At 37.0% G+C, this 14,234-nt stretch overlaps 1 protein-coding gene across 2 annotated transcripts in view; it reads right to left on the reverse strand.

The window, feature by feature from the left end:
- Positions 1-14,234, reverse strand: part of DPYSL2 (dihydropyrimidinase like 2) — a 251,698-nt gene that overhangs the window by 103,690 nt on the left and 133,774 nt on the right. For both annotated transcript variants that reach the window (XM_053718101.1, XM_053718102.1), the window contains exon 2: positions 6,636-6,724. In XM_053718101.1, coding sequence (XP_053574076.1) covers positions 6,636-6,724 — 89 coding nt within the window. The remainder of the gene's footprint in view (positions 1-6,635; positions 6,725-14,234) is intronic.

A 14,234-nucleotide genomic window follows, 5' to 3' on the forward strand; every position in this document is an offset into this window, starting at 1 on the left:
TGGATTATGTTACATCTTTGTCTATTATTACAAAGCAAGAGGACAATATTATTGCTCCAAACTTGGTGCACTAGTAGATATAGAGATAAAAATTAAATAAATACATAACATAATATAGCTAACTTCCTTTTTTATTTTTTTTGTTTTTTTGGATAAATCTATATACATCATGTTTAAGGCATGTAATACAAGTCCCACTCACCACTTCGCACCAAATTTGATGCAACACTTTTCGCACCAAATATGACGCAATACTCCTAGACAACCCACACATTTTTTTTCCACCACTTTTGATAGGGATATGCATAATCACATGATTTATGACATCAGCTAATCAAATTTAAATATACATTGTATAGTATCACTAACGAATAAAATTGCTCGATACTTGTGTCATTGATCACCCATCAGAACTTGTAAGTGCTATCTGTTACATTGTGTATTATACTTTGAAAGTATGTATATGTGTAATTAGTATTAAAGATAAACATTGATGCTGACATTAGGACACACAATGTAATATTTTAGACAATGATTTTAAAAATGTGAATTATGTTTGATTCAATATAATCTTAAACTGATAGCTCAAAGGGATAGCCCACCTAGCATTAAACTGTCATGATTCAGATACAGCAGAAATTAAAATCACCTCTTTACTGTCATCCTATTTTTAGTGTATTTCTTCCTTCTCTTGAATTTCATTTTCATTAAGAAATGTCATCTTATATGCCAGACGATTTTATAACACCTGTGTAGGGGTGGTTTTTAAAACTAGATTGCAATCCAGAGGGGTTACACAGGTACAGAGAGAAAACTGGCCCAGCTCTTAAAATATCCATTGATTGTAAATAAATACATATGATACCCTGATGACATGTTATATTCACAATTATTCCTGCTCAGAATAATAATACATTTACACTATATACATATATTGGTATAAATAAACACAGAGACATGAAAGACAACATTGTTTAAAACAAAAAAAGGAATTTAGGGACATGTAAATATGTTTGCAAAAGATTTCTGACATAACACACACACTCACACACATATATATATATATATATATATATATATATATATATACACCCGTTGCTCAGTGTGCCTAGAGGGATATGTCTGCACCTCACTGACGAGGCCCACAATAAGCCGAAACGTACGTCTGGGGTTTTGCTGTATCTCTCGTTCAGAGAGGGATTGCCTGGTATTTCGGGGCTGGGCTGTACTGTGAAGTCAGGATCAGACTGATATGCTTCAGGAAAGTTCTTCTCTGTGAAAGGCACATGTTGGGCAAAAAGAGGCTGCTTCTTGGGTTGTAACTAGCCATAGAACAAGCTATTATGCTATTGTTAGTTCTCAGGTTGAGCGCTTCTCTCAGGAAAAACCTGAATAACTGCAACATCGATGACTGTTAGTTAACAACAGTCCGATGCTCATCGCACCATACTTGACGCATGTGTTTTTGACGTGTTTTTTTATAAATAAGAGCATTATATGTGGATCCGCGGCAGCAATGTCTGGCGAGCATATTGACGCCTGCGAATGCACCGAGATTGACGCTTTGATAAATAAGCCCCCATATGTTTTACGATTGTAAAAAAACTGTTAAATGTAAATAACTTTTGGTATGTTTTATCAAATGTCCTGAAAATTTTAGAATATGTTTGAATAGTTAGATTAATTAATGTATTGTGGTAAGTTTGGTGGAAATTGGTTAACATCTAAGTTCAATTTTGTACGTTAAGCCACATTAAGCTCCCCAAAAAACAAGCTTAATGTCACTCATTTCCCTTGTGGAATTCCAAAATCCATGAAACTTCTAGGATAGGCTTGGATAGTGAAAATCTTGGGTTGTGCAAAATTATGCAGCAATTGATTAACATTTGGCCACTTTTTTACTCATTAAGCCACATTAAGCTCCCCAAAAAACAAGCTTAATGTCACTCATTTGCCTTGTGGGACACCAAAATCCATGAAACTTCTAGGATAGGTTCGGAAAGTGAAAAACTGAGTTTGTGCCAAGTTTCAAGGCAATTGATCGATGTTTAGGTGAATTTTGGTACATTAAGCTCTTTATACATTAAGCTGCTCACATTAAATGTTTTAGGATTGTAAAAAAATTGTTAAATGCGAATAACTTTTGGTATGTTTTATCAAATTTCCTGAAATTTTCAGAATATGTTTGAATAGATAGATTAATATATTGTGAGAAGTTTGGGGGAAATTGGTTAAGATCTAAGTTCAATTTTGTACGTTAAGCCACATTAAGCTCCCCAAAAAACAAGCTTAATGTCACTCATTTGCCTTGTGGGACACCAAAATCCATGAAACTTCTAGGATAGGTTTGGAAAGTGAAAAACTGAGTTTGTGCCAAGTTTCAAGGCAATTGATTGAAGTTTTGGTGAATTTTGGTACATTAAGCTCTTTTTACATTAAGCTGCTCACATTAAATTTTTTAGGATTGTAAAAAAATTGTTAAATGCGAATAACTTTTGGTATGTTTTATCAAATTTCCTGAAAATCAGAATATGTTTGAATAGATAGATTAATATATTGTGAGAAGTTTGGGGGAAATTGGTTAAGATCTAAGTTCAATTTTGTACGTTAAGCCACATTAAGCTCCCCAAAAAACAAGCTTAATGTCACTCATTTGCCTTGTGGGAAACCAAATACCATGAAACTTCTAGGATAGGTTTGGAAAGTGACAACCTGAGTTTGTGCCAAGTTTCAAGGCAATTGATCGATGTTTAGGTGAATTTTGGTACATTAAGCTCTTTTTACATTAAGCTGCTCACATTAAATGTTTTAGGATTGTAAAAAAATTGTTAAATCTGAATAACTTTTGGTATGTTTTATCAAATGTTCTGAAATTTTCAGAATATGTTTGAATCCATAGATTAATGTATTGTGGTAAGTTTGGTGGACATTGGTTAACATCTAAGTTCAATTTTGTACGTTAAGCCAGATTAAGCTCCCCAAAAAACAAGCTTAATGTCACTCATTTGCCTTGTGGAATTCCAAAATCCATGAAACTTCTAGGATAGGCTTGGATAGTGGAAATCTTGGGTTGTGCAAAATTATGCAGCAATTGATTAACATTTGGCCACTTTTTTACTCATTAAGCTACATTAAGCCATTTTCACATTAAATGTTTTAGGATGTCCCGGTAAAAAGTATATTATTATAAATGTGTTAGTTATGCAAAACTGGGAAATGGGTAATAAAGGGATTATCTATCTTTTAAAACAATAAAAATTCTGGTGTAGACTGTCCCTTTAAACGGACATGAAACCCAAAAATTTTCTTTTATGATTTAGGTAGAAGATACAATTTTAAACAACTTTCCAGTTTACTTCTAATATCAAATTTGCTTCATTCTCTTGGTATCATTTGTTGAAGGAGCAGCAATGCACTACTGTTTTCTAACTGAACACATGGGTGAGCCAATGACAATCGGTATATATATGCAGCCACCAATCAGCAGCTAGAACCTAGGCTCTTTGCTGCTCCTGAGCTTTCCTAGATAAACCTTTCAGCAAAGGATAACAAGAGAATGAAACAAATTAGATAATAGAAGTAAATGTGAAAGTTGTTTAAAATTGTATTCTCTATCTGAATCATGACAGAAACTATTTGGGTTTCATGCCCCTTTAAATTGAATGGTTTAAATGCACAATAGTGCTAATACTTTTGCTCTCTACTAGTAATCTAGGCCTAGGTGTGCTAGGTTGCTACATTACCATTTTCTTATATCACCGCCCTTAGATATTCTTATATTTTTGAGAATCTTTTTGCCCTTCTATTACTACAGCTAAAGCTGGATAATTTGTAATTTCCTAGTATCCATCATTACCAATTTGCTCTTCCCATCTATAAGAGCTAACCTGCTCATCACTTTGTTAAGCAGCTCCTCAGGGTCTATTGTAATGTTATTATAAACATGTGCATGCAGTCATAGTTTCCTGTCTGCGCAATGAATTCCTGATGAAGGAACTCTCAAAGCACACATTTGTGTCAGTATTTCTAAAACAAAGGGCTTCTAAAGCCTAAGCAATCCATTAACAGGAGGACACTAGGTAAAATATGATATAAAATATACTATCTAAAAGTTATAAAACCCAATATTTTTTTCCTTCATGATTCAGATAGAGCATGCAATTTTAAATAACTTTCAAATTTATTTCTATTATCTAATTTGTTTTGTTCTCTTTTTTTGTAAGTATTTTGATTGTTATCGTTAATAGAAAACTACTATTTTCATGCAATATAAAACACTATATCAAAGTTACTACTCCCGATGAAGAGATCTAGTAGTCTTGAAAGCTATGTCCATTTGATCTAATACTGGTGTAATTGCAAATCACTGTTGTAGGTACGAACCCCCTCATCAACATATTTACTATAAACTGTATTTAAAGGGACATAAAACAAGTTGGGATAGAGACAAAATATAATATGTACTTTAATTACTTTACCAGCAAATTTATACTGCAGTGCTTCGTCATTAACACTTTCTTTTAAAGGAACACTCAATCAAAATTAAACTTTCATTATTCAGATAGAGCATGCAATTTTAAACAACTTTCCAATTTACTTCTATAAACTAAATGTGCACAGTCTTTTTATATTTAAACGTTTTGAGTCACCAGCACCTACTGAGCATGTACAAGAATAAGTGTGTATGCATTTGTGAATGGCTAATGGCTGTCACATGGTACGTGTATGCATTTGTGATTGGCTGATGGCTGTCACAAGGTACAGGGGGAGTGGAAAGACACATAACTTTTAAAATTGTCAGAAAAAAAATCTACTACTCATTTGAAGTTCAGACTAAGTGCTATTGCATTGTATTGTTATCTTGCATTTGTTGATTATGCAAATCTACTGCATTGACTGGTCCTTTAAGTGTTTGGAATTGTACAGCTCTAACTCCCCCCACACAGTTCCTTTTATGTCTGCATATATATCCACCATTGATATGGTAGAATGCAAGACTTTAATAGTCATTATCTGCTGGAGCATGCCTAGAAGCAAATAAGTGGCTGTGAACTCGGCTAAAATACAATGCCTGTGTTTCTGATGTTAAAGGGACACTGAACCCAAATTTTTTTCTTTCGTGATTCAGCGTGCAATTTTAGGCAACTTTCTAATTTACTCCTATTATCAAATTTTCTTCATTCTCTTGGTATCTTTATTTGAAAAGCAAGAATGTAAGTTTAGATGCCGGCCCATTTTTTTTGGTGAACAACCTGGGTTGTTCTTGCTGATTGGTGGATAAATTCACCCACCAAAAAACAAGTGCTTTCCATGGTTCTGAACCAAAAATTGTCTGGCTCCTTAACTTAGATGCCTTCTTTTTCAAATAAAGAAAGCAAGAGAACAAAGAATTGATAATAGGAGTAAATTAGAAAGTTGCTTAAAATTGCATGCTCTATCTGAATCATGAAAGAATAAATTTGGTTTCAGCGTTCTTTTAAGCCCCAACCTATTGCTTGCTTTTTAATAACAAAGTTAGCCAGTCTCTATGTTGGTCTCCATAGTAAAAATATAAAATAAAATATCAGCTAATACCTACTCCATACATAACTACAAATATATAATACATTATAAAGATTGACTAAATAATAATTGACACATACTCAAAACCAAGCTGCTGTCTATATACTGATACTGGCTACATACAGTGAATCTACAATGTATGGCATGCAATGTTCAGGAAACACATTAGCATAAGACTGATGTTCACTATTTCAAAGTAAAGTCAAAATTAAACTTTCATGATTTAGATAGAGCATGCAAATTTAAACACATTTCCAAATTACTATTGTTATTTATTTTGCTTGATTCTCTAGCTATCCTTTGTTGAAAAGGCAGCAATGCAGTACTGGTAGCTAGATGCTGATTGGTGGCTGCACATGCATGTCTCTTGTCATTGGATCATCCAATATGTTTAGCTAGCTCACACTAGTGCATTGCTGTTCCTTCAAAAAAGGATACCAAGAAAATGAAGCAAAATTAACAATAGAACTACATTAAAAAGTTGTTTAAAATTGTATTCTCTATATCTAATACAAAATTGGATTTCATGTTCTTTAATAAATCTTTAATTTAATAATGTCTACAGAGAACATTAAAAGGGACATTGTACACTAGATTTTTCTTTGCATAAATGTTTTGTAGATGATCCATTTATATAGCCCATCTGGTAGTGATTTTTTTTATAAAAATGTATAGCTTTGCTTATTTTTTTAATAACACTGTGCTGATTTTCAGACTCTTAACCAAGCCCCACAGTGTCAGATGTATACATGTGTTTACAGACTGCTGCTGGCTCCTGTTTAACTACACATCTATTGAAAACAACAAAGCTACCAACTAAACGTTAACACACAACTGGAGAGCCAAGAGTGTTAGTTGTATATTGGTCTAACAAGGAGGCATTAGGAGGAATTATAATTGTATAACAGCAAAAATAAATTAGTAATCTTGAAAAACGTATTATAAATTCCCATCCAACACTGTCCCACAGACCTTCTCTGAGATATGAGTAGCAAGCACACACACATCGTCCTTTTTTAGGTCATGCCAAAAGAAATGTCACAATGTCACAAACATTCCAGAGCTGAACTTACTTAATTAATCCATCCTCCATGTAAATGTCAGCATAAAAGGATTGGTCATCGTTGACTATTTTACCACCTTTAATTAGAAGCCGGTCACTCTGAAAAACAAAATGTGAACACTTTAATTATACTGATTGGGTCAAAAGAAGTAATAGGCATCAATAATCTTAGCAGGTCGACAGTAATAAAGACTGTTATAGCATTTGCAAACCATCCCAGATGTATTAGATCTATACATGCTCACAAATACATTCCAATAATACTTGTGGAATCTAGAAAGAGGATATTGCTGAATCTGGGTAGTCCATGTATGAAGTCAAGCAATATACAGTATGTTTGAGGAGTCCTGAGCAGATGTTGCTCATTTCTGGGAGGGATTTGTTTGGTGAAATCATTTGATAAAGGGCCATTAGACACTAAATACATTTCATGCACCACCCTCTAATTTTGGGCGCCACCATTTTGGAACCTAGGTATCACTACAGGTATTGGAAGGAGAGTTACTGTATATGTGCAAACATGTCAGCAATAGAATTAATTGAAAGCTAGATTTCAACAAGGCGGCACTGGTGACTAGAAGGAGGTGGGGAATAACCTCAGTCAGTACTATACGTATAAAATGTATTTAGGGCTAGATCAATGAAGTGCTATTTATTGCTCCCGCTCGTGTGTTAACTGCCCTAGAAGTAAGATTTTTGCGTGCGTTACTAGCGAGTGTATTACAAGTTGAAAGTAAAAACTTTTCGCTCGCGGGCTAACCCGACATGCCCAAAAAGCCCAACTTCAAATATTGAAGAAGCGTTAACGTCTTCCCCCCATAGACTTCAACATCCTTACTCGCTTACAAGACTTATCGTATTTTCTCAAGTGCGCCAACCCGACATGAAAATAGTAATATTTCACATTCCATTGTTCTTCACGTAGCAGAATAGGCTTTTTTATTTATATTTATTTATATATATATATATATATATATATATATATATTATATATATAAAAGAACACCCCACACATTTTTGTAAACATTTTATTATATCTTTTCATGTGACAACACTGCAGAAATGACACTTTGCTACAATGTAAAGTAGTGAGTGTACAGCCTGTATAACAGTGTAAATTTGCTGTCTCCTCAAAATAACTCAACACACAGCTATTAATGTCTAAACCGTTGGCAACAAAATTGAGTACACCCCTAATTGGAAATGTCCAAATTGGGCCCAAAGTGTCAATATTTTGTGTGGCCACCATTATTTTCTAGCACTGCCTTAACCCTCTTGGGCATGGAGTTCACCAGAGCTTCACAGGTTGCCACTGGAGTCCTCTTCCACTCCTCCATGACGGCATCATGGAGCTGGTGGATGTTAGAGACCTTGCGCTCCCCCACCTTTCATTTGAGGATGCCCCACAGATGCTTAAAGGGACAGTCTAGTCCAAAATAAACTTTCATGATTCAGATAGAGAATGTAATTTTAAACAATTTTTCAATTTACTTTTATCACCAATTTTGCTTTGTTCTCTTGGTATTCTTAGTTGAAAGCTAAACCTAGGCGGTTCATATGCAAATTTCTAAGCCCTTGAAGGTCGCCTCTTCTCTAAGGTCATTTTGACAGTTTTTCACCACTAGAGGGTGTTAGTTCATGTGTTTCATATAGATAACACTGTGCTCATGCACGTGGAATTCCAGTGAGCCAGCTCTGATTGGCTAAAATGGATGTCTGTCAAAAGAACTGAAATAAGGGGGCAGTTTGCAGAGGCTTAGATACAAGGTAATCACAGAGGTAAAAAGTGTATTTATATAACTGTGTTGGTTGTGCAAAACTAGGAAATAGGTAATAAAGGGATTATCTATCTTTTTAAACAATGAAAATTCTGGTGTAGATTATCCCTTTAATAGGGTTTAAGTCTGGAGACATGCTTGATCAGTCCATCACCAAGGCAGTGGTCGTCTTAGAGGTGTGTTTGGGGTCGTTATCATGTTGGAATACTGCCCTGCGGCCCAGTCTCTGAAGGAAGCCTGCGGCCCAGTCTCTGAAGGAAGGGGATCACGCTCTGCTTCAGTATGTCACAGTACATGTTGGCATTCATGGTTCCCTCAATGAACTGTAGCTCCACAGTGCTGGCAGCACTCATGCAGGCCCAGACCATGACACTCCCACCACCATGCTTGACTGTAGGCATGACACACTTGTCTTTGTACTCCTCACCTCTATACCGCCACACACGCTTGACACCATCTGAACCAAATAAGTTTATCTTGGTCTCATCGGACCACAGGACATGGTTCCAGTAATCCATGTCCTTAGTCTGCTTGTCTTCAGCAAACTGTTTGCAGGCTTTCTTGTGCATCATCTTTAGAAGAGGCTTCCTTATGGGACGACAGCCATGCAGACCAATCTGATGCAGTGTGCGGCGTATGGTCTGAGCACTGACAGGCTGACCCCCCACCCATTCAACCTCTGCAGCAATGCTGGCAGCACTCATATTTCCCAAGAACAACCTCTGGATAGGACGCTGAGCACGTGCACTCAGCTTCTTTGGTCGACCATGGCGAGGCCTGTTCTGAGTGGAACTGGTCCTGTGAAACCGCTGTATGATCTTGCCCTCCGTGCTGTAGCTCAGTGTCAGGGTACTGGCAATCTTCTTATAGCCTAGGCCATCTTTATGTAGAGCAACAATTCTTTTTTTTCAGATCCTCAGAGAGTTCTTTGCCATGAGGTGCCAAGTTGAACTTCCAGTGACCAGTATGAAAGAGTGTGAGAGTGAAATTTAACACACCTGCTATCCATTCACACCTGAGACCTTGTAACACTAACGAGTCACATGACACCGGGAAGGGGAAATGGCTAATTGGGCCCAATTTGGACATTTCCACTTAGGGGTGTACACACTTTTGTTGCCAACGGTTTAGACATTAATGGCTGTGTGTTGAGTTATTTTGAGGGGACAGCAAATTTACACTGTTATACAGGCTGTACACTCACTACTTTACATTGTAGCAAAGTGTCATTTCTTCAGTGTTGTCACAAGAAAAGATATAATAAAATATTTACAAAAATGTGAGGGGTGTACTCACTTTTGTGAGATACTGTATATATATATATATATATATATATATATATATATATATATATATATATATATATATATATATATATAGAGAGAGAGAGAGAGAGAGAGAGAGAGAGAGAGAGAGAGAGAGAGAGAGAGAGAGAGAGAGAGAGAGAGAGAGAGAGAGAGAGAGAGAGAGAGAGAGAGCACTTTACTAAATATGAATTTTACAGGAATATGATTTAACCCCTTAATGACCGCAGCACTTTTCCATTTTCTGTCCGTTTGGGACCAAGGCTATTTTTACATTTCTGCGGTGTTTGTGTTTAGCTGTAATTCTCCTCTTACTCATTTACTGTACCCACACATATTATATACCATTTTTCTCGCCATTAAGTGGACTTTCTAAAGATACCATTATTTTCATCATATCTTATAATTAACTATAAAAAAAATATATAATATGAGAAAAAAATGGAAAAAAAACACACTTTTTCTAACTTTGACCCCCAAAATCTGTTACACATCTACAACCACCAAAAAACACCCATGCTAAATAGTTTCTAAATTTTGTCCTGAGTTAAGAAATACCCAATGTTTACATCTTCTTTGCTTTTTTTTGCAAGTTATAGGGCCATAAATACAAGTAGCAGTTTGCTATTTCCAAACCCCTTTTTTTCAAAATTAGCGCTAGTTACATTGGAACACTGATATCTTTGAGGAATCCCTGAATATCACTTGACATGTATATATTTTTTTTAGAAGACACCCCAAAGTATTGATCTAGGCCCATTTTGGTATATTTCATGCCACCATTTCACCGCCAAATGCAATCAAATAAAAAAAATTGTTCACTTTTTCACAATTTTGTTCAATAACTTTAGGTTTCTCACTGAAATTATTTACAAACAACTTGTGCAATTATGGCATAAATGGTTGTAAATTCTTCTCTGGGATCCCCTTTGTTCAGAAATAGCAGACATGTATGGCTTTTGTTGTTGCTTTTTGGTAATTAGAAGGGCGCTAAATGCCACTGCGTACCACACGTGTATTATGCCCAGCAGTGAAGGGGTTAATTAGGGAGCATGTAGGGAGCTTCTAGGGTTAATTTTAGCTTTAATGTAGTGTAGTAGACAACCCAAAGTATTGATCTAGGCCCATTTTGGTATATTTCATGCCACCATTTCACCGCCAGATGCGATCAAATGAAAAAAAAAACGTAAAATTTTTCACAATTTTAGGTTTCTCACTAAAATCATTTACAAGCAGCTTGCGCAATTATGGCACAAATGGCTGTAAATGCTTCTCTGGGATCCCCTTTGTTCAGAAATAGCAGACATATATGTCTTTGGCATTGCTTTTTGGTAATTAGAAGGCCGCTAAATGCCGCTGCGCATCACATGTGTATTATGTCTAGCAGTGAAGGGGTTAATTAGGTAGCTTGTAGGGAGCTTGCAGGGTTAATTTTAGCTTTAGTGTAGAGATCAGCCTCCCATCTGACACATCCCACCCCCTAATCCCTCCCAAACATCTCCCTTCTCTCCCCCACCCCACAATTGTCCCCGCCATCTTAAGTACTGGCAGAAAGTCTGCCAGTACAAAAATAAAGGGAATCTTTGTTGTTGTTTTTTTTAAATTGTATAGCATATTTACATATGCTGCTGTGTAGTATCCCCCTTATCCCCCAACCTCCCTGATCACCCCCAAACACCTCTCTAACCGTCCCCCTCTGACTTTTTGGGGGCCATCTTGGGTACTGGCAGCTATCTGCCAGTACCCAGTTTGCAGAAAAAAATGTTTTCTGTTTTTTTTTTCACTGTTTTTTTTTCTGTAGTGTAGCTTCCCTCCCACATACCAACCCAACACCCCCTGATTTAGCTTTTTTTTTAAATTTTATTAGCTGTATAAACCTGATTACCAAATCCTATTTTCTGTAGTGCAGCGTTCCCACCCGCTCCCTCCCCGTGCACGCGCCCGCCCCCTCACTATCGTGCGCGCGCCTGTGCGCGCCCCCGGACATCCCCGCCCACGATCCCGCCCCCCTGCACATCTCCAGGGCCATCTATGGCTCTCTCTGCATCGGATGGCCATACATGGTTATTGCAGGATGCCTCCATATTGAGGCATCACTGCAATAACCGGAAAGCAGCTGGAAGCGAGCAGGATCGCTTCCAGCTGCTTTCCACACCGAGGACGTGCAGGGTACGTCCTCAGGCGTTAACTGCCTTTTTTTTGAGGACGTACCCTGCACGTCCTCGGTCATTAAGGGGTTAACATGTTTTCAGCTACTTAACTGCAGAGGGCTCCAATGAACATATATATATGGCCGCCACCCGCCTCCCGGTCGTGCTCCCACCAACGAAGGAAGCGCCACCGATCTCCGGTGCAGAGAGGGCCACAGAGTGGCTCTCTCTGCATCGGATGGCCATACATGGTTATTGCAGGATGCCTCCATATTGAGGCATCACTGCAATAACCGGAAAGCAGCTGGAAGCGAGCAGGATCGCTTCCAGCTGCTTTCCACACCGAGGACGTGCAGGGTACGTCCTCAGGCGTTAACTGCCTTTTTTTTGAGGACGTACCCTGCACGTCCTCGGTCATTAAGGGGTTAACATGTTTTCAGCTACTTAACTGCAGAGGGCTCCAATGAACATATATATATATATATATATATATATATATATATATATATATATATATATATATATATATATATATATATATATATATGTGTGTATGTACATATGTTACATATGCATTTATGTGTTTATATGTCTGTAAATACATAAATATACATGTACACACATATAAATATATTTATATATATATATATATATATATATATATATATATATACACAGACACATAGACATTTAGACATGTGTATGTATCTCTATGTTAAAGCCCTTTGCATGTCTTTTTTTTTCTTCTAACACCTTAAACCTAATTTCTTTGAGCCCTTATAACTTTTTTATATTTTTTTATAAAATATAGCATTATTATGAGTCTTACTGTACTTTTCAATGTAATTTTGATGTGTTTAGTGACACTTTTTTGTTTTGCGTAAGTTACAGAGCTCTGAGATCACGATAATCATTCTAGCATAAATTGTGATTGCGCTCACGCATTTGCATTTACTTTCAACTTGTAATATGAGCAATCCTTCCAACGCATGCAAACAGCCATGATAAACCCGATATAGTTAGCACCACTCAAAATCTGGCCCTTAGTCTTTAAAGTGAAGGTAAACTTTGATGAATGAAAGCCCGTTTTTTAAAAATACTATTAAAAACAGGGGCACTTTCATTCATCAAAGTTTAGAAAGCAGCTGTTTTGATTAAAAACTTACCTTTGTTTTTTTCACAGCCAGAGCAGCTTCCCCCACCCGGAGATCCTCTCTTCACACGTCATCAATGACTAATCCGGCTTCCTCCAATTACGGCATGGCCTCAGGCAATGACTCCCGTGATTGGAGGAAGCCGGATTAGTTATTGATGACGTGTGAAGAGAGGATCTCTGGTTGGGGGAAGCTGCTCTGGCTGTGAAAAAAACAAAGGTAAGCTTTTAATCAAAACGGCTGCTTTCTAAACTTTGATGAATGAAAGTGCCCCTGTTTTTAATAGTATTTTTAAAAACCGGGCTTTCATTCATCAAAGTTTACCTTCAATTTAATATCCCTTTAAACAGAGGAGACAGTTACAGAGCCCGCAAATCTGAGGACATTGGTTGGGACATTTGGGAACTTTGAACTAAGATCTCTCCAAATGCCATCCCAACTATTCTCTAGCAATGCTTGCTGCAAATCCCAACCACAGTCTACCCATTATCAGACGCCTTCCCAAATGCAGTCCAGCATTTTCTACAGGCCAACTCAACTGTGCTCCAAAAATACACACACATCTTGCCATCTGTCCTCAAGAAATACAGCCACATGCATGTTCTCCTAATCATATATAATACACTTCCCTACTGAGTAACAACAATACACAGATGCTATCACAACTGAACACCTTTTAATATCAGAAACAGCCTTTCTTCAGGCTTTTGAAGGAAGAGGAATGTATGTGGGAAATGTAAATGTAAAACATTATGGCTAATTCAGGGCTCGACAAACCCAGGGAATTTGAATTCTAGAACTTTACCCCTAGTTCCTAACTTTTGGGTCATTCTCCATATATCTATATACAAATATTACTATCTGGCTACTAAAAGATTGCCTGGCTTTTAAATATTCTTACGGGCTCCTAAGTTTTTTTTTAAATAATTTATCTACCCCTGGGCTAGTTCATTCAATAGTGATGAGCACAGGTTGTTTTCATTTAAAGGGGCAGTAAACCTAGAAAATGTTACATAATTCTGCACATAGTGCAGACTTATATAACATTAGCTTAGCGCCAGCTTTGTAAGGCAAAGGGTTAGATAGATATTTTACAACAAAAACACAACGCTGCTCCTGGCTCCACTGAGCGGGTCTGTTTTCGTCTCCTAAGTGCATCGAAACACGATGTCTAATCACAGCCAGGCCGATCGCACTATTAAACTCAATGTAGCTTGTTCCCG

The sequence above is a fragment of the Bombina bombina genome, chromosome 6, assembly GCF_027579735.1.
Source record: "Bombina bombina isolate aBomBom1 chromosome 6, aBomBom1.pri, whole genome shotgun sequence".
NCBI lineage: Eukaryota > Metazoa > Chordata > Amphibia > Anura > Bombinatoridae > Bombina > Bombina bombina.